This window comes from Nerophis ophidion, linkage group LG09 (genome assembly GCF_033978795.1).
Source record: "Nerophis ophidion isolate RoL-2023_Sa linkage group LG09, RoL_Noph_v1.0, whole genome shotgun sequence".
Classification (NCBI taxonomy): domain Eukaryota; kingdom Metazoa; phylum Chordata; class Actinopteri; order Syngnathiformes; family Syngnathidae; genus Nerophis; species Nerophis ophidion.
In genome coordinates, this window is record NC_084619.1 from 21000147 (window position 1) to 21027697 (window position 27551).

The 27551-nt window shown below is 38.9% G+C and overlaps 1 protein-coding gene across 3 annotated transcripts in view; it reads left to right on the forward strand.

Moving 5' to 3' along the window:
* Positions 1–27251, forward strand: part of kif16bb (kinesin family member 16Bb) — a 50150-nt gene extending 22899 nt beyond the window's left edge. The window contains exons 13-19 of one of the 3 annotated variants that reach the window (XM_061910565.1): positions 13853–13972; positions 14121–14172; positions 14255–14383; positions 17911–17993; positions 19501–19580; positions 24095–24167; positions 24624–27251. In XM_061910565.1, coding sequence (XP_061766549.1) covers positions 13853–13972; positions 14121–14172; positions 14255–14383; positions 17911–17993; positions 19501–19580; positions 24095–24167; positions 24624–26831 — 2745 coding nt within the window. In that variant the 3' untranslated portion in view covers positions 26832–27251. The remainder of the gene's footprint in view (positions 1–13852; positions 13973–14120; positions 14173–14254; positions 14384–17910; positions 17994–19500; positions 19581–24094; positions 24168–24623) is intronic. The other 2 variants (XM_061910567.1, XM_061910566.1) reach the window with 2 other exon arrangements.
* The last annotated feature ends 300 nt before the right edge of the window (positions 27252–27551 follow it).

The window sequence follows — 27551 nt, forward strand, 5'->3', positions numbered from 1 at the left end:
CAATTTACCGGTCGATCTACGTTCCCATCCTCACCTATGGTCATGAGCTTTGGGTCATGACCGAAAGGATAAGATCTCGGGTACAAGCGGCCGAAATTAGTTTCCTCCGCCGTGTGGCGGGGCTCTCCCTTAGAGATAGGGTGAGAAGCTCTGCCATCCGGGAGGAACTCAAAGTAAAGCCGCTGCTCCTTCACATCGAGAGGAGCCAGATGAGGTGGTTCGGGCATCTGGTCAGGATGCCACCCGAACGCCTCCCGAGGGAGGTGTTTAGGGCACGTCCAACCGGTAGGAGGCCACGGGGAAGACCCAGGACACGTTGGGAAGACTATGTCTCCCGGCTGGCCTGGGAACGCCTCGGGATCCCCCGGGAAGAGCTAGACGAAGTGGCTGGGGAGAGGGAAGTCTGGGCTTCCCTGCTTAGGCTGCTGCCCCCGTGACCCGACCTCGGATAAGCGGAAGAAGATGGATGGATGTCCCTATTGAGGCGATGATTAGTGATTTAGAAGTCGCTGAAACGCTGCAGACTGCGGCTAGACTTTAGCCGCTAGCTATGTCTCAAAACACCTCTTCCTGAGGGCCTTTCAGTGTTGTAGCTTCACTTTTATCGTTAGTTTTTAAGCCAAAATGCGTCCATTTTTTTGTGTCCACACTGTCTGCTTTTTAAGTACTCCTTGATTTTGCACTGCCAAGCATTCTCGTCTGGTCGTAAAACCAATGACGACGCGACATGACGGGGGCTGCTGGACCGGTACTTTTTAGAGGTGGTACTAGGGCTGGGCGATGTATCTATACTCGCTATCGTGATATTTGAGTACATGTTCTCACGCAGTTGCTTTTAGCTGCGGGCATTACACTACAGGCTCTTCTCAATGTTTGTTGTCTCTCCTTCTCACAGAAACAAGCGCACCTTATATACGTTAACACCCGAAGAAAGGTAGCGGTAAGGGTAACGTTAGCTGTGGTGCGAGTGATAATATGAGAGAGAGTGCGAATCTGGCAACAAATTAAAGCATTAATTCCCAAGAAAAACAGCACGGGGTCCATCGTCTGGTGGTGGTTTGGCTTCAAGCGAAAACATGTTGAACAGACAAGCGTAATTTGTCAAGTGTGGGGCAAAAGCGTTTCTACAAAAAGTAGCATTACTGCTAATATGTAGCATCATTTGAAAAGTCAAACGCTAGAGAACGAAGAGTGCTTACTCAGCATGTCAACACCTCCATTCTGTGCCACACCAACAAAATGCAGAGCCAACCATTTCCACAACGCCGTATGAAAAAAATTGTCAACAGGAGATAACGTCCACAGTAACCTACCACATAGTGAAGGACACACCATTTTATTTCCTATTAATGCAGCTCATATTTGAAAGTTATTGGAATATCTTGTGGCATCATGCACAAAAGTGCACTTTATTTGTTTTAAACTAATGTAGTGGTGTTCTGTACAAAAAGTGCACTTTAATTTAGTGTTTTGATATGTCATCTTAGATACATGCACAAAAGTGAACTCATAGCTTTTTTTAAAATGTCTGACAAATCTTGCACTTTCTATTTTGAAATGGCATGAATGTATGTGCCACTGCTTAATAACTATTGAATAAATACAGTTTTGGTCAATTGATTGAGTTGTGATTTCCCTCTCTGCATGAACGTTTGAAATGAGCGTATATTAATGCAGTATGAACAAATGTTTTAATGTAGACAAATAATAATCATACTGGTGTGATTATATACATCAAGTGTTCATTCAAGGCTAAGGCAAAATATCGAGATATGTATCGTGATTTGGCCTAAAAATATTGAGATATTAAAAAAAGGCCATATCGCCCAGCCCTAGGTGATACAGTACTAAATATGATTCATTAGTGTTGTGGTACTACACTGGTAAACCGTACAACCTAGGGTACTTTATTACCACCCGTACCAGTCCTAATAAAGCACCGGGTTACTAACGAATTAAAAACGGACTACACTGCCTCTGAAAATAGTTTTATTTTTACACGACGTGTTAGAGCAGAAGCATGGTTGGTAATGCACACGTACGGCATACTTACAAGCAGAAAAGGTTTGAAACCATAAACGGCAGAATGGACCCATTTTGGCTTAAAAATGATTGTGAAGCTATAAACACTGAAGCGCCGTTCTTCAAGAGGTGCTTTAAAACATGGCTTGCCATCTAGCGGCTACTGTCCGTCTGCAGGAGTTTTAGCTACTTCTAAATCACTAATCATTGCAACGTTTCTTACAAGTATCATCCCTGCAGGAAAAAGAATAGCTAAACATACATCACTGTAGGATACAATGGCTAACCCCTAACAATATAATACTCCTGAATGTAAACAAATGGGTGGATCTCTGTACTTAGACTATAACAATACCCAGGTACAAGGGATGTATCGAGGCGCTACGAAGATTACATCGATATTTTTTATGATCCCAAAATCTTTTTGTCTTTTTTTAAATTTGTTTTTAAAGTGTGGAAATACGTCCGCGGACACAGGGGAACTTAATGTATATTCTAACTTTTTGGTATTGTAGTAATGCCAAAATGTGTCACCTAAAACTGTCAATCATCCAAACAGAAGGGTTTGTTACATTTCAACAGAAGTGTAGATCGAACATGTTGAAAGAGGGAGTAAGTAGATTTTAACAGTAAATGAACAAGTAGATTAATAATGCATTTTCTACCACTTGTCCCCTCATAATTTTGACAAAACAATAGAATTGGAAATAGCAGAATGTTACTGCATATGTCAGCAGCTAAACTAGGAGCCTTTGTTTGCTAACTTGCTACTAAAAAGAGTAGTTGTGTAGAATGTTCACCATCTTATGTTCTAATAAAATGCTTATTTGTTCACTATCTTATGTTCTCACAATGCTTATTTGATTGAAATAAGAAACAAAAATACATTAAATGTGTCATAAGATGTTCTGTTAAAATAAAGCCAATATTATTTTGTTGTCCCCTTTTATTTTGAAAAGTATCGAAATACAATTTTTTCTACCGGTACCAAAATATTGACATTGGGACAACTGGAGTATCAACCAAAGTCCGTCGGTACTACTGGGAACCGATTCACGTAAAATCAAACCGTGGCATATTTCAAAACCTTTTGACGTGACATCACGGCTAGTTGTAGACTCTCAACAGTCAGAGCGAACCCGGCCCCACGCCTCTATGGATAATGTTACAAATATTCATGCCGATGAAACAAGAACACACTTAAAGATACAGTAAAGCTCCACTTTTCAAAATGCACAAGCTTTATGCTAACTTACTTTGTATTTGCCATAGACATGCTACTGATTAGCAATTTTACGGTACCCAGTTTTTAACACTTTGTAGGTCTCAACAAAAAAGACTGGCACAGACTACTTCCTGGTTAAGGCAACAGGCCGTAGTCAATACACTACTGCCATCCAACATCCTGGTATTGCAACAGCATGCAAAGTCTACTTTATTTATGCATGTGATTATGTGTATTTACATGTATGTAGATATGTATGTGTACAAATGAGACTCAGACGTAAGAACATATAACTTAGCAGCACAGCTCAGGTTATCAACATATTTGTACTTTTTTAACATTAGCAAATGAACACAGGCTGATGTTGAATACTGTTACCAATCCCTATTTCCAGGTAACCAATTCCTCATCTGTGCCTTTCAATGAGAAAGTTAGAAGATGGAAACATAACATAGGTCATATGCAGAGAATAATTTTGCCACACCTACTGTCATTGGTACTTTAACTTAACTTTATAGATGCAGCAATCATTTTGTTATAGATGTTATCAGACTGTAAACCTTTATAGCCGGTCTCTTTCAAATAGTTATCCTAACCCATGAGTAAATAGGTCTTGCACAGTTATTGATAAATGGTTGGATTTTATGATAAACCTTAATGTCTGCCATCATGTTTTTGTCGTACTACAATAACTGCTTCCTTCAAATCTTTGCTGCAGCAGTTTAGACTCTTGTGCTTGCAGTTGAGCCAACTCACCAGTTGGTGTTGCTGCAGCGCCAATAAACAGCCAGACATGTTGGCAATGCTGAGTAGTCAGGCAGAGAGTCAGCCTGGCATGAAACATAACTTTGCATATATTAAGATTCAAACGGCACCCAAAAGCTGAGTTGTTGAAATACTCCTCAGGTGAGAGTGTTACAGTGTTTGGAAGTCTGGCAAAGAGAAAGCAAACTGACATGCCCTCTTGCAAGTTGCAACCCAATATTGCTTCTGAGGCTGTGTGCATTCAACAACCAAGGAAAACGTTGGCATAACAATGAGTGCTGAACAATTTTCCTCTGCTGAATGTGCCCAACCTCCCAAATGTCACCATTTCGTTACTGTAGGCTCATACTCTGTGAATCGTGCCTGTCATTAAAAGTATATGTTGATTTATTATCCGATGATTAGCACTGGATTATACAATTCATTGAACATTTAACATGTTTTTCCTCTTTCCGTTATTTTGGACAGAGTCTCTGATTTTAAGGTGGACTGACTGGGATTTGGACCCCATAAGGGACGAGCGGTAGAAAATGGATGGTTGAATTTGGTACATAATGGGTTCCTAATTGGGCTCCCCAATATAGACGTTATAAAATGATTATACATTTGGCTATAAAGCCTTTAATGCAGGGGTGTCAAACGTACGGCCCGCGAACAGGTCTTATCCAGCGCGCGGGATGAATTTGCAAAGTACAAAAATTAGCTGAAATTTTTCAATCAAAGAAACTGCTGTTCTAAATGTGTCCACTAGATGTCGCAATAGCAATTCTTTGTATCTTTGTAGACTATGCTACATATGTAAAAAAATAAATACATAAATAAACCACGTTTGTGCACCAGTCAAGGAAAATTAGCAAACTACATAAATACCATTCCGTAAGTACACTTTGATATCTTTTTTTTTCATCTTGATTGAAAATTAACACCAATGAGTTGACTAACATTATCACTTAATGTATTCAGAAAGTATAAATAACAAATAGAATACTATTAACCACAACATCTAAATGTTAAAAAAAAAAAAATACATTTGAAAAGGGAAAACAATCTGAAGTTGTCTTTAGTTATTGTGCTGTGATTTTACCAGTCCAGCCCACTTCGGAGTATATTTTTCTCCATTTGGCCCCCGATCTAAAACTAGTTTGACACCCCTGCTTTAATGCATGTTGACACATTCTAGTGGTGGCCGTGATTTTATATTTTTTTTACGGACCTCACAATTGTCACTAGACAAGGGATAACGAAAATGCTACACTACACAGCATAGGAAGATGCAGAAATCATAGCTAACCGCCAAGGAGGAACTCTTGAATGTAAACCAATATCACCAGAAATGACACGAAGTATAGTGTTAATGGTCACTACTACTGCAGAGATGATTTTCTAATCACAAAAACGTTGTTTTTATTGTTTACAAACTTGAGAAATGCGAGCCAATAGTTGGTTATGGTTGGATAAGTTTTTACTTTTCTTAAAATGTTCCGCTATTGACGTTGAATTTTTTTGTATTAAACATTTGTACATATTTAATAGAAGGAAAATACCGAATTGACATCGCCATCCTGTGTTTTTGTCTATTAAAATTGTGATTATAACAATCTAATCAATCAATGCTCTTCAACATTTTAAGTGTCATCACTAGTATGGCCAATACTGCCTCTGTAACTACTTGGTATTTGATCAAGACCCTCATTTGTAGTATCGCCCCGACGTAAAATATCCTAAAAGAAACATGTGCTGATTACATTTTAAGTAAGTAGAACCAGGTTACAACGGAAAGTAACTAGATGTTAACGGTACATTAGGTAGATTATGAAGAGTTGATACAACTGGAATAATACTAATAATTCTAGTTAAAAAAAATAATACAACTGGGAATGATGCAGTATGTTACCGTATACATCAGCAGCTAAATTAATTTATATAGTGCAGGGGTCGGCAACCTAAAATGTTGAAAGAGCCATATTGGACCAAAAATACAAAAACAAATATGTTTGGAGCCGCAAAAAAATAAAAGCCATTTTACATAGTGTGTCATGAGATATAAACTGAATTAAGATGACTTAAAGGAAACCAAATGAGCTCCAATATAGCTACAAAGGAGGCATAATGATGCAATATGTACATACAGATAGCCTAAATAGCATGTTAGCATCGATTAGCTTGCAGTCATGCAGTGACCAAATATGTCTGATTAGCACTCCACACAAGTCAATAACATCAACAAAACTCACCTTTGTGCATTCATGCACAACGTTAAAAGTTTGGTGGACAAAATGAGAGGGAAAAAGTGGCATAAAACCCGTCTTAGAAACTGGGGTGAGTTCAAGCACCGCCAAAAATAGTAGGACAAAACGGCGCTCGCCAAATACTCGAATCAGTGAGGCATGATTAATAAAAACAGTGTGCTTTATAACAATTAGGGTGGTTCGTGTCATGTTCGTGCTAGTGACCAGCAAGTGCTATGGTGATGCCAAAACTAAAAGCACTTGATAAATTTGACATTTGTCTCAAGGTTCATTTGCATGTTGTGTGGGTGAAAACTAGGTGGGATTTTGTTGTGGAATGCAGACAACAGAGGTGGAGTTGCTGTTTAACTTTAAAAAAAAAGATGATTAACCAGCTGCATCTTCACACACCATTAGACAATTTGTATCAACGTATGGAAAGTTGTGTTTTTTAAATGTTCTGCTCCAATGTTTTACATTGACAGCATCCCCATACGTCTGTCAGATATACTTCATCATTTGAACACACACTTGTCACACTTCACCATTAAAAACTTGATGAAATTTCAGCTTGAGCCTATTAAAGACAGTCTGACTAAAAAGCTTGTTTATATTTTCAGTCTATATTTAAAGTGGGTTTACAATGCAGAGTTATTTAGCAGCCTCTTAGGTTGGGTTCATGGCATATGGGAAAGTAATCATGGAATGGATTGTAGAGTAGCCTCTTACTAGAATGAAACTGTAAAAGAAAATACGAGCCAGGAAGTGTGTGTGAGTAATATCATGTCATGGCTGTCTTGAGTTTCCAATAATTTCTACAATAGTCTTTTTGTGATAGTTATTGGAGCACATACTTGTTGGTCTCAAAAAACATTCATGAAGTTTGATTCTTTTATGAATTTATGGGTCTACTGAAAATGTGAGCAAATCTGCTGTGTCAAAAGTATAGATACAGCAATGTAAATATTTGGTTACATGTCCCTAGGCAAGCTTCACTGCAATAAGGCTCTTTTGGTAGCCATCCACAAGCTTCTGGGTTGCTTCTGGTCAAACTTTTGACCACTCCTCATGACAAATTTGGTGCAGTTCAGCTAAATTTGTTGGTTTTCTGACATGGAGTTCTTTCTTCAGCATTGTCCACTCGTTAAAGTCAGGACTTTGGGAGGCAATTCTAAAACCTTAATTTTAGCCCGATTTAGCTATTCCTTTACCACTTTTGACGTGTGTTTGGGGTCATTGTCCTGTTGGAACACCTAACTGCGCCCAAGACCCAACCTCCGGGCTGAGGATTTTAGGTTGTCCTGAAGAATTTGGAGGTAATCATCCTTTTTCATTGTCCCATTTAAAGCTTTAGTTCCATTGTCAGCAAAACAGACCCAGAGCATAATACTACCACCACCATTCTTGGACTGTAGGATGGTGTTCCTGGGTTTAAAGACCTTACCTTTTCTTCTCCAAACATATTGCTGGGTATTGTTGCCTAACAGCTCAATTTTTGTTTAATCTGACAGCACATAGACAAAGAAGTCCTTCTGGAGAAAAGTTCTGTGGTCAGAGGAAACATAAATTGAGCTTTTTGGCCACAATACCCAGCTATGTTTGGAAGAGAAAAGGGTTTGGCCACAATACCCAGCTATATGTTTGGAAGAGAAAAGGTGAGGTCTTTAATCCCAGGAACACCATGCTTACCGTCAAGTATGGTGGTGATAGTGTGGACAATGCTGAAAAAACAAGTCCATGTCAGAAAATCAACAAATTTAGCTGAACTGCACCAATTTTAAGAGAATTGGTCAAATATTCAACCAGATGCTTGCCGGAAGCTAGAGGAAAGCGCCTTATTGCAGTGAAACCTGCCAAGAGACATGTAACCAAATATGAACATTAATGTATGTATACTTTTGACCCAGCAGATTTGGTCACATTTTCAGTAGACCCATAATAAATTCATAAAATAATTAAACTTCATGAAAGTTTTTTGTGACCACAAGTATGTACTCCAATCACTCTATCACAAACAATAACAGTTGTAGAAATCATTGGGAACTCAAGACGTGTGTGGGTGTTGGCTGGAAGTTGATTTACAAATCTGGTGGTGGTGTCAGAGAGGAGAAGTCTAGCAAAACTCCTAGCCATTATGGACAACACCTCCTACCCACTACACTCGGACCTTGCGGAGAGAATGAGCACGTTCAGTGGAAGGCTCAGACTCCCTAAATGCAACACGGAACGAGACAGGAGATCCTTCATACAGACAGCCATCAGACTGTATAATGCATATGTTCCTTGACTGCACTTAAATGTAGAATATATGTCAATCAATCAATCAATGTTTATTTATATAGCCCCAAATCACAAATGTCTCAAAGGACTGCACAAATCATTACGACTACAACATCCTCGGAAGAACCCACAAAATGTAGAATATAGTTATACTATTCATATATTATATGTTATAAACTATTTATTATTATTGTCTATTGTGAGCGAACTGTGGTACTGAATTTCCCCCAGGGATCAATAAAGTATTTATTTTATTCTAAATACATATTTGTAACCTAGTGCTGTGTTTAAAGAGCGGTAGAAAATGCCAAACTACATATGATAGCATTTAATTGAAGCCTAAATACTCTCCAAGCCAACAAGAATTACAGTATGTTCACCAGCTGTATCTTCTAATGAATAGCAGATCTTAGGTGTTTTTTCTTTGGTCAGCATAGCACACTGACTGACTGACTGCAGGGTCAAGATCAGCTTTCACTGCCACATGCCCGAATGTGAAGAGAATGTGAGAGCCTCTCTTCTGTTCCCGATTGCTGAAGAATGTGACACTGTGCAAAAATTGGTTTGGCTTTGCCCAGCGTCTTAATGAAGTCTGTAAATATTTTAACGGGCTTAGGCTGATACTTCTCCTCCTCCATTGGGGCATTTCTTCAATCATACATCTTTTGTCACTGTCCAAAAATACACAGCTAAAGTAGGCGGGAACTAGTTTATGAAAAGTTGTGCACCATTTTCTAGTTAATGTAAGTTTGTAACCATTCCGACAAAAATGTGAATAACAATTTTTTGCGGAGGCTGAGCATTGAAATCAAATTTCTTGTTTGAGCTGAGAATTGAAATCCTGTTTCTTGGATATTTTTTTTCCCCCACAAAATGTTCCATCAAACTGGGGGAAAAAACCCCCAAAACATTCAAAGTGTCCAAGTAAAGCAAGTAGCAGGAACTTTGCATACTTTTTGGTGGATATAGCTAGGGATTGGTACTGATTTACCAAAAATCAAAAGTGCTGTATTTTGATACCTTTTTTGTTGTACGAACATCACGTCTGGTTGCAGACTCAGACTCTTAGCGGACAGACGAGCACTCAAGCAGCATTCTTGTTTGAGGGACAAGGTGATTGGGAGCATTTGTTCATAGTGCAGACCGTGGACAATTGTCCATGTTTAGAAATAGGATTGCATACATGTGTGAATCAAGAGCACAATCTTTTCACAACTAATCGTGCATGGCAATGTAAAGCATTAGTCCACTAGCTGCTAGGAGCACTTGTTGCTTTTTCCATAGCTCTGGAGGGAGGTTATTGGCCCTGAACACTTGACTGGAGTACATTTTTCTTGTCTTTAAGGCTTAGGTCACTGTGCTCTGACCATGAATTGATTTACGTGGACCCCGAATTAAACAAGTGGAAAAACTTATTCGAGTGTTACCATTTAGTGGTCAATTGTACGGAATATCCAATGCATTTTTATCTGTGTAGCACATTTAAACAACAAAATGTTTCCAAAGTGCTGCACAACAATATTAAAAACATCAAATACAATCCTGAGCTACACCAGTGACTGATAAAAAAACAAAAAATAAAAATACATATAAAATAAATATGATTAAAAACTATTTTAAGGGTGAAACCAAATAAAACAGTAAATAAAAATCATCAAAATTTTAAAACACAGAGGGCAACAGAGGACCTAAAATTATGGCACATTCTTTGTTTTTCATTTTGCTTTAGCAAAGTGACTCAAACGACTATATATGCTCTTAAAGTGTACATTAAAGGGGACCTATGATTTATTTTTTTTTAATCTGCATTCAAACATTTCCTGCTGGTCTAGATATGTATTAGATATGACCTGACTCTCGCCAAATCCTTGTACAAACCCCGTTTCCATATGAGTTGGGAAATTGTGTTAGATGTAAATATAAACGGAATACAATGATTTGCAAATCCTTTTCAACCCATATTCAATTGAATGCACTACAAATACAACATATTTGATGTTCAAACTCCATAAACTTTTTAAATTTTATTTTTGCAAATAATAATTAACTTAGAATTTCATGGCTGCAACACGTGCCAAAGTAGTTGGGAAAGGGCATGTTCACCACTGTGTTACATCACCTTTTCTTTTAACAACACTAAACGTTTGGGAACTGAGGAAACTGATTGTTGAAGCTTTGAAAGTGGAATTATTTCCCATTTTTGTTTTATGTAGAGCTTCAGTCGTTCAACAGTCCGGGGTCTCCGCTGTCGTATTTTACGCTTCATAATGCGCCACACATTTTTGATGGGAAACAGGTCTGGACAGCAGGCGGGCCAGGAAAGTACCCGCACTTTTTTTTTTTTTACGAAGCCACGCTGTTGTAACACTTGTCTTGTTGAAATAAGCAGGGGCGTCCATGATAACGTTGCTTGGATGACAGTATATGTTGCTTCAAAACCTGTAGGGACCTTTGAGATGTGTAAGTTACCCATGCCTTGGGCACTAATACACCCCCATACCATCACAGATGCTGGCTTTTGAACTACGCGCCTATAACAATCCGAATGGTTATTTTCCTCTTTGTTCTGGAGGACACCATGTCCTCTGTTTCCAAATATAATTTGAAATGTGGACTCGTCAGACCACAGAACACCTTTCCACTTTGCATCAGTCCATCTTAGGTGAGCTCGAGCACAGCCCAGCCGGCGGCGTTTCAGGATATTGTTGATAAATGGGTTTGGCTTTGCATAGTAGAGTTTTAACTTGCACTTACAGATCTAGCAACCAACTGTAGTTACTGACAGTGGTTTTATGAAGTGTTCCTGAGCCCTTGTAGTGATATCATTTATACTCTGGTGTCGGTTTTTGTGCAGTACCGCCTGAGGGATCAAAAGTCCGTAATATCTCTTACGTGCAGTGCTTTTTCCAGATTCTCTGAACTTTTTGATGATTTTACTGACTGTAGATGGTAAAATCCCTAAATTCCTTGCAATAGCTCGTTGAAAAATGTTCTAAAACTGTTTGACAATTTGCTTACAAAGTGGTGACCCTCACTCCATCCTTGTTTGTAAATTACTTAGCATTTCATGGAAGCTACTTTAAATACCCAATCATGGCACCCACCTGTTCCCAATTAGCCTGCACACCTGTGGGATGTTCCAAATAAGTGTTTGATGAGCATTCCTCAACTTTATCAGTATTTATTGCCACCTTTCCCAACTTCTTTGTCACGTGTTGCTGGCATCAAATTCTAAAGTTTTTTTGCAAAAAATAAGAAAAAAAAGTTTGGCAGTTTGAACATCAAATATCTTTCCTTTGTAGTGCATTCAATTGAATATGGGTTGAAAATGATTTGCTAATCATTGCATTCCGTTTATATTTACATCAAACACAATTTCCCAACTCATATGGAAACTGGATTTGTATTTTGCTGACCTCCACACAAGGATCTTGGACTTCTCAATAGATGTATTTCAGAAGGCGGGGCCTTGAATAAAAAATCCATGTACTGTATGTGATTGGATAAACCACATGTCCGTTATCTTGAATGATGTGCTACTTCAACCACTTGCATCGAAATCAAGCTGTGACGCTGATGAGAGCGACGCTGAGAAATCCAAAACAGAACACCAGCCATTTTGGACAACGACTGAGCGAAAAGTTAATGCCTTCAAAACCGTTGTCAATCTTTTGAAGAATTAATATTCGATGGATTTGACAAAACCGTTGCAATAGCAGAATCAATGTCCGCACACGACTCCTCGCTACGTGCCGCCATTGTTGTTTGATCCAAACAGTCGCTTCGATGCTATGTCACATCTATGAAATCCGGCTCAGCGATCCTGACTGGTTCATTATTTTTTGCTATCTTGAAGGAGTTTGCATTGCCCTCGAGCCCAGATTCTTGTGTGGAGCTCAGTGAACTATAAGGATCTGGCGAGAGTCAGGTTATATTGGATACGCTTTGGTGTAAATTTTACTCCAGTCACTTTGTAGCATATTCAACTGAATATGGGTTGAAAATGATTTGCAAATCATTGTATTCAGTTTATATTTACATCAAACACAATTTCCCAACTCATATGGAAACCGGGTTTGTAGTTTGCTGAGCTCCACACAAGGATCTTGGACTGTTTTTATTTATTTGTAAGTTCAATTATTGAGGCATTCCCAGATTGCAAAGACAACCACGCCTCACCCTCTTCAAAAGTACCATTTATCTTTTGAAATTGTACAGCTTAAATATATCTGGAGATCGTCGCTATTTTTTTTCTATGGACTCTCTCGCATAATCTTCATAAACAGTCACAACATTAAGTACACCTGCACATGATCGGATTCATTCAGACTGCAGAGAAAAGGTTTTTATGACTGGATGTCACACGTCAATGTTATGCGCATGCCAAAGTTACATGAAAATACTTTTTACGTGTCTTTTGTTTTGTTTCCTTACTACCATGAATTGATTACGTGGACCCTGACTTAAACAAGTTGAAAAACTTATTCGGGTGTTACCATTTAGTGGTCATTGTACGGAATATGTACTGAACTGTGCAATCTACTAATAAAAGTTTCAATCAATCAATGCCTGAAGCAGAGGGGGATCATGGTCTTGCAGCCGGACTGCCACATCTTGTGAACCGAGGCATTCAAAACTGCAAGAAAGCTCACACAAATGCATGGACCGTATGTTTTGACAAATTGGGATTGTTTAACACATGTATTACAACATTTATAAATCGAAGAAAAAAAAAATCAAGGTCCTCTTTACCCATTTAACATGAATGTTTGTTTTTTTTATCATTTATTTTTTCCTTAAACTAAGTTTTGAAAAACCCAATTGTACAACTTAAGAGGCATTTTGATTTTGTAAGTTTCACTGAATTATTTAGCTTGTTTTACTTTCCCTACAGCACTTTTTTATTTTTTGTGCAAAATAGTGTAATAAGTGTCATGATGCACATTGATAATGTTAATGGCAATAGTCAGTCTTGATGGTTATGTACCAATGATGGCAATAGCGCATGTTATACAAGCCATTGTGTGGAGGCAGCTTGTGGTGCTCTTTTTTCGCTTTGGTGAACACGATGTACAGTTTGACTCTCACCACGGTAATCTGAATGATTTATTGCCGTCAGCCACTCCACTGCTTCATGGCAACACATGGCTGGAACAGGGCTATTCTGCTTTGGCCTTCAGGCTACGAAGAGCAGCCATAAAGAATTTAGTTTTCTGCTGGTTGTCATTAAATGTCTGTCAGCTTTTTTTTTCATTATTATTGTGTGCCATTTCCGCTACAGGCTATCTAGAGACTTTCTGTCCTTCTCAGAATAATCTCTTATGTCCCACAGGAGGAGGCGGTGGCTGTGAAGAAGGAAGGTAGTGCAGTAGTTTTGGACTGCCAGCTACCACATCTGATTGGCATTGATGAGGACTTGCTAAGCACCGGCATCAGTCTCTTTTATTTGAAGGTGAATGGAGTATTTCCTTGTAACACGTCACACATTCAGTCTGCATTTTTTTTTTTTTCAAATTAACCACCAGCTACGGTATATCGCTGTTCATAATTGCAGTAGAACAATACCAAACATATTGTCTCCTGATTAATCACCTCTGCAGGAAGGCAAAACCCTGGTGAACCCTAACAAAGCATCATGTGGTCTGGATGTTGGTGAGTAAGGGTTACTACAACATATTGCCTGTGGCTTGATTGGAGATGAACAACATTTTTCTGCACGTCTGTTGTATTGCAGCAGTTGGCAAACCCAAGCTCGGCTGTGTGTTTGAGAACCACGCTGGGATTGTGACTCTCATCCCTCAAGAGGGTGCAGCGTGTGCAGTCAATCGCACTGTAGTAACTCATCCCTGTCAGCTGACTCAGGGTAAGCTCGCCTTAATATTCTCTCACGGATGCAAGAGAAAGGAATGCAAGGTTCTCCAATTCCATTCATTGACTTAAGCAAGCCCAATCTGCCAAAGAAATCCATGTTCTTTTGCTCCCGTGCAAGCATCACCCTCTTGGCATGAGTGAGTTCTGAACACAGCTCTTCACAAGGCAGATGCTGTTTCTCTTCATAAACATGCTGAAGAGTGAAAGGCTCTTGACAAAGCCCTAGGCCCATGTTTTTAATTGGCAGATGAATTTGATTAGGGCCCACAGGTTTCAAGTGGGGCCAGAGTGTGACCCTTTCAAAGGACTGAGCCAAGCGGAGTTGAAGCTTCCAACCTTGCTTGCAGGGGCTTGGAACCTTCAGGCTTATTGCTTCCTCCTACACAGGGCTTTGCTTTTTGAGCGATAACCGCACACCAATTTCAGAAGCTATGCTAGCCTTCTTTTATAACCATTTCAGCGGATCCAATATCCCCTTCACAAACCGCTGTATCTGAAGGCATTTTCTTGGACAAATGGTAGTCATTTTCTCCCTAAAAGCAGCTGTAATCCATACTGGCTGCCCTCGCAGGTGCTTTGTCACTCGTCTAAGTCATTTGTAGTTGCAAGATTAGAATTTACTGTCGACAGCCGGGAGGTGGAGATTGCAGAGGAAGCCTTGAGAAAAAATCTGGATGTGACTGCATGAGTTTGATCTATAAGCCCTCATATCACTTCAAGTCTATCACTTTCTGAAAATTATCAAGCCTTCTCCGGCCATTTTCTGTTGTAGATCATTCCGTGGTTTAGGGCACTGCCAATCATTTTGGAAATTGCTTTTAGAGGAAGTCTTATCTATTACACCATTGTGAAAATGTAGCAAAGGTTGGGATAGGGGGTAGTAATGAACTACAAGTAGCAACGCTACAAAGCCTAACCACAATTCCCGGTCGCAGTCTTTTTTTTGAACCGGTAGCGATTCATATAGCTTAGCTTTTTTTTAGTGGCATAGTGTCCATAAAAGCTATGAGCTACAAAGAGAGAAAGTTACGGGCAAATCCATCCATCCATTAGTGTTTTTCCCCTCCTGGGAACCTGGGGTGGAGGAATATGTAGAAACTCCCATGACGGGTTGGTTTACGTATGATGAGTCACGATTGAGTAATGTCAAGGCAAAACATTACGGCAGGCCAATCAGAAGCAGGATAAAGCGGGTCATGATGCTTTAAAACCTCAAAAGCAATATCAAAACACGTCCGCAGCAGTGGCAAAAAACACATGAAGCGAGAATCTTGTTAAAATGGTTGTTTCTTCCAGGGTGCATCAATATGCCATTTACGGGTACTTTTATTCCGACACATTTGTTTGATTCTTACATTTTATAAACTTTATTTTGTTCTGGCTATCTTGACTGCATAGCTGTGAGAGCAAACCACTCAGGGAGGAGGGAGGTCAGTGGAAAGTGGCTATACTGATTACTCCATGCGGTCTAGTTAATACTGGTATAAAAGTTACATTGGATTACAGATTGTTTCCTCTTTATAGATTTATGTTTATGTCAAGAGTTTATTAGTCTGTTTCAAGGAACACATGTTTTGCACTTTTTCTTTGGCCAGGTTATTGCCAAAAGTCTCAATTCCAATAGAGTATATATTTTGGTGTTTATTTGTTAATATTATTATTATTGTTGTTTGACTGCCTTTTAATGTTATTTGTTCCCAGTGTTTCCCACTTAATTTTCTACAAGATACCACTACTTTGCAATTTAAATGTTAAAAAGCCAGACAGTGGGCATGTTTCCAGTTTGTTTACTTTAATGGAAAAAACAAATTGAGCATTTATTTTCTGCCTTTTTTGGTGTAAAGTTATACATTCAGTTAAGATATCTATTTATATATATCATGTAGTGTTAAAGTAGCAAGCTACTTTAGCTGTGTAGCGATAATTCTGTGGGAATAGCTTCACCTGTAGCTTAGATACATTTGATTGGGAGTAACTTGTTCAGTTCAGTTTCAGTTTATTTCGAACATGCATACAACACAATGTAATGCATCATATATTTCCAGTTGTTTCATTACAGCACGTCCGAAAAGAAGGAAGAAGCAGAGCTTATTTAATCCTACCCCTTTTCATACCATAAAATCAATCTTCTTTATTGCAGACCTTAAGATCCATTAAACATAAAAATACAATACATTATATTAAACGAAACACTAAAAAAAAAAAAAAAAAATTTTTTTATCCAATTTCCTTGTTCTCTGTAACAGAACAGTGAACAAATAAATAACAATATACCATTGTAAACAAACAAATATTAAAAACATAAATATTCTTTGTCTCAATAAAAAAAGGAAACAAAGGGTTTAAGATGTTCATAATTCTTGTTGTGTGTACTTTGTGAACACTTGTTTAAACAGTCTCTTAAACTGAATCATATTGGTGCTTTGTTTGATTTCTTTGGTTAATATTTTCCATAATTTAATTCCACATACTGATATACTAAAGGTTTTAGTGTTGTACGTCCATACACATGTTTTAAAGATTTTTCCTCCTAAGGTTATATTTCTCTTTTGTTGAGAATAATTGTTGTACATTTTTGGTTCAATTGTTGTACTCCTTGTTATAGTTTTCTTTGTACATCATTTTAGCTGTTTGGCGATGCACCAAATCGTTAAATTTCAATAATTGTGATTTAATAAATAAAGTGTTTATATCTTCTCTATAACCAACATTATGTATTCTAATTGATCTTTTTTGTAACATTTAGTGAGTGAAGCGCACATTTGTAGTTGTTTCCCCATATTTGTAGACAATAACTCCGATATGGTAACACTAGTGGGCAGTTGAAAATATTAAGTGATTTTTGGTCTAGAACATGTTTTTCTTTATTCATTATTATGTTTCTTGCTACTTTATTTTGTATGTTTTTTACTTGAGATTACCAATTAATTTGATCTGTTACGGTAGTACACCCGAAAATGTGATTTATTTTACCATTTCAATATTTACTCAATCTGTATTTGTTTGACTTTCTCTTCTACTTGTTACCAAATAGCATTATTTTACTGAGATTCAAAGAGCCTGTTTTTGTCCAACCATCTTTTTAATTTGTTTATTTCTTCTGTTATTGTTTTAATTATCTTCGGTGTTCTCTCCTGAACAAAAAGCAGTTGTATCATCTGCAAATACTAACTTTAAGTCCTTTGTAACTTTACAAATGTCATTCATATAGATAGTAGTAGCTTACATTTTCCAAGTATCTTGCCCATCACTGAAATGTAAGTGCTGTTTTAATACTAGCAAGTTTTTACTTCTTTGAAACATTGACAGGAATGTTTCCATCGGCCAAGTTGTAGCTTTTCATGCATTATGGATAATGTTCTGACACTCTATCATCTGTGCCAGATCTTGTGAAGAGCCTCAAATCTTTAATTGCTGCACCTGTCTTAGTAAGGCCTGAATTATTTATTCCAAATACTTTGAGCTTGCAGGTAGCTTAGTGATTTGCAACTCTCTAATGCGTCCCACCTTTACCTTCAGGTGCCATCATACAGCTCGGGAGCAGAACCCTATTACGCTTCAACCACCCCACTGGAGCTGTCGACCTCCGAGAGAAACAGGAGGTGCAGACAGAACTGGACTACAGCAGACATGCACATGTCTGTTTGTGTGCTATGACTCCGGATGTGCCGAACGATTGGCCAGCTATCAGTATTGGTTGATTTTTTAATTTTTTTTTACGTAAAAGCACTTGATTGGCATCACCAATTAATGCTGATCCCCTCTGGAGGCTAAATTTGATACACACCAAGAGCAAGCTATTTGCTCAGTTAGCTTTAAACACCAAGAAATAAGTGTTTGGTAATGTTTTGAGAATTGCAGTCACATTCCAGCAAAAAGTAAGCAACTATAAACAAGTACAGAAATGGGAGCTAGAGAGGATAACTGTGTCAGCATTGTCGCAGCAAGTACGTGACACAGAAAAGGGCAGATTGATCCATAAATTGGTGGTTAGTATTAGTATGTAATCAATAAAGTGGTTTGATCAATATATGTAGTCTCTCAAAATAATTTAACGGTAGCCATATTCATTAATCTATTTATCTGGCGCAGTGGGTGAGTGGCCGTGCGCAACCCGAGGGTCCCTGGTTCAATCCCCACCTAGTACCAGCCTCGTCATGTCCGTTGTGTCCTGAGCAAGACACTTCACCCTTGCTCCTGATGGGTGCTGGTTAGCGCCTTGCATGGCAGCTCCCTCCATCAGTGTGTGAATGTGTGTGTGAATAGGTAAATGTGGAAGCAGTGTCAAAGCGCTTTGAGTACCTTGAAGGTAGAAAATCGCTATACAAGTACAACCCATTTATTATTTATTTTTAAACTCTGATTAATTCCCTGGATGACTGAGGGCAAAACCAAAATGATTTAAATTAGTAGATACCGGTAGTAGTTTTTGCTTTTATTTTAAGTTGGTGTGTACTGTTGATTGTTTTTAATCAAACAATTGTATGTAATAAAAGAAAATAATAATAATATTTTTTTTTTTATATTTTAATATTGTTAAACTATAGATAGCACTCACTATAAATGAATTAAAAAATTTATAGTTAATACCAATAACATGTATTAGCCAATCTCACTCATGAATGATCGGTATCAGGATCAGCAGCATAAATCCCTGATTGGAACATACTGTAACTTTAAATAACTTTCTAAATAAAACTTAAGCCAGAGGCTTTGAGTCCCCCCCACGAGCTTGTCAAATATACTTTTTAATTGGGTCAAAACATTCATTTGAACTCCTAATAATCCAGCAATTAATTCAAAATTTACTGCAATTAATGAGAACTAATAAAACTATATCCAGTGTATTGTCATAAATTAGTGCATTTTTAATCAAAATTGTTTTTCTTTCGTCTGAGCACCAATTTAACTCCCCTCCATCTACTGACCCCAAGAGATCCACTGAACACCATTTTTTATTTATTTTTATTTATTTAATTTTTTTTAAAATGTGATCAATATGTGGCAAAAATACAAACTTTTATGAACCTACACCAAGTGCCAAAACAATGTAACCTTTTGTAGTTGATTTGTTTTTATTCCAGTCTTGTCTCATTCTGATTGCCACAGGCTGTGCGGATATCGAGAATCAGCCTGTCTCCAAAATGGAAATCTAAAATTCCCTCCAACACGACACTTGCCGCTCCAAGGTAGGACTCCAAGCAGACAAACACAAAACACTCTGAGGTGAAGAAGGTTCAGTTCCAACTAGTTTGTTGACACTTCTTTTTTAGCAGGATGTGTCAGCGCGTAGTCAAAGCCATAAATCATGGCGGCATTTCAGTGAGAAGTGGGAATGTTGCAAATGAACATGCCAAACTGAAGCACTTCATGCTGTGCCAGTGTAAATCACAGCTGGCCTAGACGGCTGAGGGGGTGTCCCAGGTCGGCATCTATAGTTCAGTCGGTAGTGATCTGGCGCTGTGTCCCATTTTTGAAAACATCACTCTTCATTTGACATTAGCCTGCCATGAACCTTCTAACTATGCATTTTGAGAAGTAAACCAAGGACATGATGGATGTGCAGACTTGCACATTTCTGCCTGTAGTAGTTTTCTCATAAGTCTACAGCAGGGGTGCCAATTTTAAATTTTTTTGCCCCAGAGGCCAAAGTGAAAATGTGACAAAGGGCCGCGGGCCAAACAGCAATGTTAAGCGTACAGCAGCATCGTGAGTGAGTACCGCCGAGTTAGCCTTGCGGACATGTCATCAATGATTGCGAGCTTCAAAGTGGTCATATATGAATATATATCGGATTGGGAAAGCCGCCCCTTGGGGGGGTAAAACAAAATGACTTGGCAGACCCCACTTTGGGCACCCCTGGTCTGCAGCTTGTACAGTCCAAATGCCCGGAGAAGACATTGTAACATGTGCCTCTGTGGTTTTAGAATAACACAAAGCTGTAAAGATAGCGTGACACAATAGAGATCATTTGGGTTCAGAATTTATATGGATATTATTTCAAGACTTCAGGTACAGTGGTGCCTAGATTTTCTTACATCTCAATTTTTTTACGATTTAAAGATTCCGCCAACATTTTTTGCCAAGATATTGCACAGTTTTTGTATGTCTTGGTTGCTGTACGCCCAAACTAGTTAGATTGCCCACATTTCAATACACGGAATAAAGTGTTTTATAGAGGAACTGTACTATTTTTTTGGAACTTCTGCCTATTCACAATCATTATGAAAGACATGAAAACGGATGGATTTTTTATTTTAATGCATTATAAATGTTAACTAAATGTAAATAAAAGTCAGCTATCAGCGGAGCCAATGGGAGCTACGCCATACAATACTGTATTTACATTTTTTGATTTGAATATTAACTAAATATTGGTGATATTATTGTTTATAACTGTTTAATGCAGACAAACAATTTTGCGGCACCGTGATCACTTCCGTGTGTCTCTTTACATCGAGTGGTCTGCTGCTTCCTTGCTCCCTGTAAGTTTATTGTAGATCATACTGTCTCATCTGAATAGTAGAACAAAGACGTAATCCGACAAGTTGGTACACTTTGACAGCCATTTAGGACCCGAAACTGGTGAGGACGACACGAAAAGACTTGCGTCACCCTACACTCCCGCTCCATTTCTTTGTGAGGATTATAATTAATTATTCACCTAAATGGGAATGTATTAACATTCCAGCAATCGGAATCCTAATGACAGCAGACCTTGCATGGAAAGTGATGTTTTATTATATCTCGAATCGTTTAGACTACTGCAATGCCCTGTATGTAGGCATTAGCCAGGCCTCCCTCGCCCGCCTGCAGCTCGTCCAGAACTCTGCTGCTCATCTGCTAACACAGACCCGCAGACGTGAGCACATCACCCCTATATTAGCGTCCCTTCACTGGCTCCCTGTGCGTTATCGAATCAATTTTAAACTCCTATTTGTTTTTGAATGTCTAAACAACCTCGCGCCAACATATCTCTCCGGCCTCCTTCAGCCTTACTGCCCCATTCGATCCCTAAGATCAGCCAATCAGCTGCTACTGACGGTCCTTGACACAAGGCTGAAGCTTAGAGGTGACAGAGCTTTCGCTGCTGCTCCTCCCAAGCTCTGGAACGACCTACCTCTGAGTGTTAGACAAGCCTCCTCTCTTCCTGTTTTTAAATCTCTCTTAATGACATACTTTTATTCCTTGGCTTTTAACACTGAGTGATATCCATCCTGCAATGGCGCCCCATTATACACCTGCTGTGAACCTGTTTTTATGTTTTATTTATTTTTTTATCATATTCTTTGTGTTGTGTTGTTTGCTCGGTCCTCGTATTATCTTTTAACCTGTCCATTGTACAGCACTTTGGCTACCCCTGTGGTAAACTTTAAATGTGCGTTTTAAATAAAATTGATTTGTTTGCCCTCAAAGTCTGCAGTGAGTAGCTGCATTTGCATTACACCTAGAAATGCAAACCTAAATCTCGACTGGTAATGGAAACGCCTATATTTCAAAAAACATCTCAAATATCGCTAAAACATTTGAGACGTTTCGGTATTTAAGTCTTTTGCAAAAGCATGAAGGAAGAACTTTTTTCGCATTCAGAGGTCACCTAAACAACAAACCGACGGGGCGCCCATGATGGGTCATCTTGGTCTGGCTTCCGATCGGTTGGATGTCTCACAGGGCCATCTCGCGTGGAGAGACCCACATGTTTGCCTGCACAAAATTAGGTCGCCGTGAGTCTTCGATCGGTCGCCCGGTAGGGAGGGGGAGGAGCAAGCTAGGAGGCATTGCCGCACTGGGACTTCCCGTGTGGCCTCTACCGACAATAGAGGCCGACCTGCAAGCGTGGAGAGACCCACATGCCCAAACAAGTGTCAAGGGAGCAGTGAGGATGTTGCCTTTTGAACGATGACCTGCTTCCTTGGTCATCTATTGACATCAAAGTGTAGTCTCCCGAGATGAGATTTTACAAGAGTTAAGGCTCATGATGCAAAACACCCCATTAGTCGCAAATGTATTTTAACAAAATTTTAAAAATATTGCTCTTAATTTGCGATAAAACTGCAATGGAAACGCAGCTTGTAATCAGTCATGAAGGGGGGAAAAAAAAGCAAACGTGATGCGTTTTTTTTAATTAATGTGCCACATATGCTTAAAATTAACAAAATATGTATATATTAAATGTTATAAATGTGCCCGTTACTACATTACTATACTGACATGTATATAGAACCTTAATAGAGGTGTTCGGATGTTTTTAAGGACTTTATAGGTGGAATTGTGTGGATTTAATATTTGGAATGCAAAACAAATATCATCCATCGCCTCGTCCTTCATAATGATTGTGAATGACAGGCAATATTAAAAAAAAAAAAAAAAAAAAAAAAAGTGCAGTTCCCCTTTGAAAAGTCCCACTTTTTTTTTTTTCTTCTGTGTTTACTAATGGCAAAATAAAGCCAACATTGCCAAAGTCGTAAGTACCAGCTCTTTATTAATGTTGAGGAAACACTTTTCACTTCATGAAAGAACTTAACAAAATACAATGGTAGGTTCCCTGTGACCCATCCTTCCTCCCTCAGCTCATCGCCGTTTTTGCCCGCAGCATGCCAAAACCCGCTTTTATAAATATTTTATTCTGTAATAGTTGTACTTTATTCAATGTGGACTTGTTCAAGTGAATGACTAATGTAATCAGTGCTTTTTTTTTTTTGTATCATATTTTTACTTTTATTGCTTACTATATCGTCAGTTTTTATAAAAATGTATCCAAGTAAATATATATTATAATTATCACTGCGTCTTCAATCAAGGTAGAAATTAACATTTATTTTCATTCCTCATATGTATTACACATTTTCTGCAGATAAAACAAATTGTTCTTTAGAAAACATGTTGTTTTTTGCCAGAATATATTCAATTTGCATACAAAAATGTATTTGTATTTTTTGTACGATTAAATTTTGGAACATATTACTCATGAAAACCGAAGTAACACTGTATTTATAAAGCCTGATGAAGGATATCCTTTCCTACCATTTTAACTATCCGTCCTATTCCAAAGTTTATATTTTCTTAACCTTAATCACATTTCATTATTAGACTTTAAAGGATAACTTTGTATGATTATGTATGCACTGTACAATATGGTTTTAAAAAAGCAAAACATTTTTCATCCCAGAAATCAGAATTTTTACTGTATTGTAACAGCAAGCGCTTGCGATAGTTAGTGAATTTAACTATGAAGTTCTATATAAATCGTCATCAAAAATGTTAAAATCCTGCATTCATAATTGATTTTCCCTTTGGGTAGATATCTTTGATTGAAGGACATGCATCTTGTCCCATGTGTTGCTGTGACGACCGATTGTAGCAGGCACAGCTCAACCATGGTTTCTGAAATCCTCACCCACCCCCCAATGTCAGGAGAGCTGCAAATTATATGTAAATCTTCAAATAAACATGCACCAACATTCTTTATTTTTTTTCCACAGCTGGTAGAGTGGGTTTAATCTTATTCAGCCATTTTGACTGTTTCACCAACAAAGGCTGCGTTTTGTGACGGGGACTCGGGATTGTTGCAAGCATGCCTGTGACCATAACTTAAGTCTCATTTCACACCAAAAAACATTTCCCTCTAAAAATGAAAGGCAGCATGATTAATTAAATATAAAAACATTCTTATTAATATAGATCTTACACTCTTTATTTTCAGTGTTATTGATCTACTTATTTCCAGGACGAAGGAGTCAAAACCGGTGACCTGTTCTCCTGACTACCCAATAACTGTAAGTGTGCACATGTATTTCTACAATTACAGCAGTTATACACTTTATCAGAGAGAACCATTTTGTGAAGAAAAAATTTAAGTGTAGAAGACTTTTGTGCTGCAGCATTTGAGCTTTGTCATACACTGAAGGGAGGCGTAGTTGCAAAACAGTTAATGGGAACACCTATCCCCACTCTGGCTGGGCCAAATGCAGCTTTTTATGATGCATGAAATTATTTTTCTCTTTGCTTGTTCTGGTTGATTAATGTGCATATGTTTACACCTTATTACGCTCTCCCACAGAGGTTTTAAAAGAAATTATGCGTTTGGGGAAAATATTGGGTCAAGAGCACTTTTTAAAATATATGCATGTGTGTATAGTTGTGGTAGTTTCTACATACAATACATTGTTTGTCTTTCAAGCGACATACAATAATGTGACCTTTTTTTTTTTTTTATCCACCCACAAAACTAGGAAATACCTGGAACATGTCCTGTCCCTCAGACTGGTTTCAATTTGGGTGGAGACGAACAGAAAGGAGCAAGCACTGGGGGTGACCTGGAACAGGAGACTGTTCGATGTCATAAATCACAGCCAGAGCGCATGTCTGAGCACCCTTGGAGGGAAGCTGAGAACGCGGCTGAAGTAGAATATTGTAGGAGAAAGGAGGTGTGGTCAGGGGATGCCAGCCTCCAGCACACAAGTGTCCTGGGCCTAGTTGATGGATGTGTCACAAAGCCAGAGGGGAAAGCTAACGAGATCCAAGGTGTTGTGGCTCATTGCTACAGGGGGAGACCTGGCTCTGGTGGGAGCTCATTAGGCAACGTGTACCACCTTCAGCATTCAGGGAGCGATAGCGCCATGTCATCCCCCCGACAGGCCAGCACTTCTCAGCTCAAAGAACATGCTCTTGGCAATCAGGGTGCCTGCCCTCCACCTGAGGAAACTATCTTGGAGGGAAAGCCTGGCCGTGGAGACATGACTGGTTTTGCACACTGTAAGGATGCTGCAAAAGAGTCCGTGGGATCTGCGGTTCAAGGCTCACGACTGAGCGGTTTGGTCAACAAAGTGAGTTGCATTGTCCAAGACGCTGGGTATTTCCTTTGGAACTCGTCCATGGTACTGCGCCCGTTTGAAGAAAAACGACAAAAGCCATTTGCTGCCTACTGGTCGAATCATCTAATTTCTCTTGCCAGGAAAAGCAAGGTCATGTCTGTCATTGACAGCCAAGTCTTCTCTCTGGTTAGAGACAGTTATGTCTTTTCACGTTTTAAGGGTAGTCACATGTATTCAATGATCAAATATCTTCCACTGATGCAGAACATCCACATGGACATAACGGGACATCTTTGTGGCAGTGAAACTACTGTGATTATTCATGACTATAATCGTCAAAACCCTCTACAACTCCCAGTCCTGTCCCAAACAAATGATATTACTAAAATCAAGAGCATTCCAGATAGCCTTCAAGAACTTACACAAAATGACTTGCAAACAAATACGACAACTGAAAATCTGCATTTACTAGCAGAGGACACAGATGTCTATTTAACGCAGGAGGAGGCGAGCACTGAGATTACTCATGCACCCACAGATTTAGATGAAACATTTGAGAGCTCTGTAAGTGGTCCAGAGCGTGAGGTCCAAAGATTTTTTCTAATGTCGCTCAAATATCCAGATCCTCTTGTTAACCTACAAAATCTCTCATTAAGAGACCTGAGAACATCTATACAGTTAGTCCTCTCAAGTGCACTGCTGGATTCTCATAAAATTGTAGCGCTATTTTGGCTTAATGTAGCAAAATGCAGCCAGCCAGAACCCTGTCCTGCTCTCCTGGTCCTTTCGGAGGTGGGTCTTTATACATTGACCGCAGAATCTGGGCCGCTGGTGGCCTTTCATCAGCTCCCCTTCTTGCAGCTGAAGGAGTTGCAGGTGAGCCTTGCAGGGTACGGTTTACGTTTGGTGGGAACGACCGAGGAAAGCATCTTGGGTGTGTACACTCACAGCCAGCTACTTACCAAAGAGTTGTGCTCCGCCATACTAGGCGTCCTATATCCTGGAGACAGCAGAGTCTCTCAGCACCCTGTATTTAATGGAGACTGGTGGCCACTTGGGACTGGATTGTCATTTGACAGACAGGCTTGCGTACCTGACCTTCTGCTGGATGCCGATTTCCGAGTATGCTGGCAATTTCAGAAGAGTCTCGCAGAGCTTCTTTATCTTCTACATTGCAACATGGAAGAAGAACTGGTCATCATCCTTGGAGAGGTGCAGCTCTTAATGTACACAAGCGTGAAGATTCAAATTAGTCCCAGTAGTGACACTGAAGTTTTGGCCCAGCTTTTACTCACTGATACCCACCTAGGTGTGGTGCAGGAGGATGTTGTCTTTCACCCACCTCCACGTTCTGTCTCTGTACGGCCTTGCCATCCCCAGTTCCGCAACTTAAGCCTTCGTCAGCGCTCTGATGTACGCTGTATGCTGGTACATGATGAAGATGAGTGTGGAGCAGTTGGACTGGATCTAATCCTTTCAAACGTGAGGGCCGGAGGTCACCCTGACAGTGTGACTAAAGTGGCTGCCCATGCTTTTAATTTATCTCCACATGCAGAGATGTGGAAATTAACTTTCCTTTGCTCCACTGAGGCCACATGCCTTATTAATCATTTGTCAAGTGCCTGATGAACAACAGACAGACAGTAATGAGCTGATCTGCCTGAAGACACACTAAGAATTAGCGAGCAGTGAAAAAACCCACCTGTGGCTATGAATACTATGACCAATTTTGATGTTAGATTCTTCTCTCCGTAAAATTTAAATTGTATATGATGCAAGTTTAACTTTGTAAAATTTTAAAATGCTTGAACAATTGTTTTCTATCAATTAATTTTTTATTTACAATTATAACTCTTTTACCAGACTGTAATGACGATTCTGTATTATTTACTTTGTTAGGTTACAATGATGCTATTTAAGGATTTTAGCCATCTTGAATGAATATTGTGATTAAGTTATGTATACAAGTATTTGTTATTGAATGTTTTAGTTAATTTTATGTTTTTGAAATGATGTAAATAAAAGATGGGTAATCCCACTACTGTGTTATCGAAGTTTATCTGTGACCGTTCAGCCTAGATTTTGGTAAGCAAATTTAGTTTCCAATTCATTTCACTTCTTTGTCTTTTTTCCCCTGAATAACCACCACCACCGATTAGCTTCTAGGCCCTACCTTCACTATAATATTGTGCATTATAATTTTGTAGTTGAAGTACCGTTTAGGCTTTCTGAGTTTAAAGTGAACTAATTATGCACTTGGCAGGTGTGCAAATGTTAATAGCACGGCTGTAACATTTCTTTCTTTCTTTTTAGTTTATTTCAAACATGAACACACTTGCAGCATAA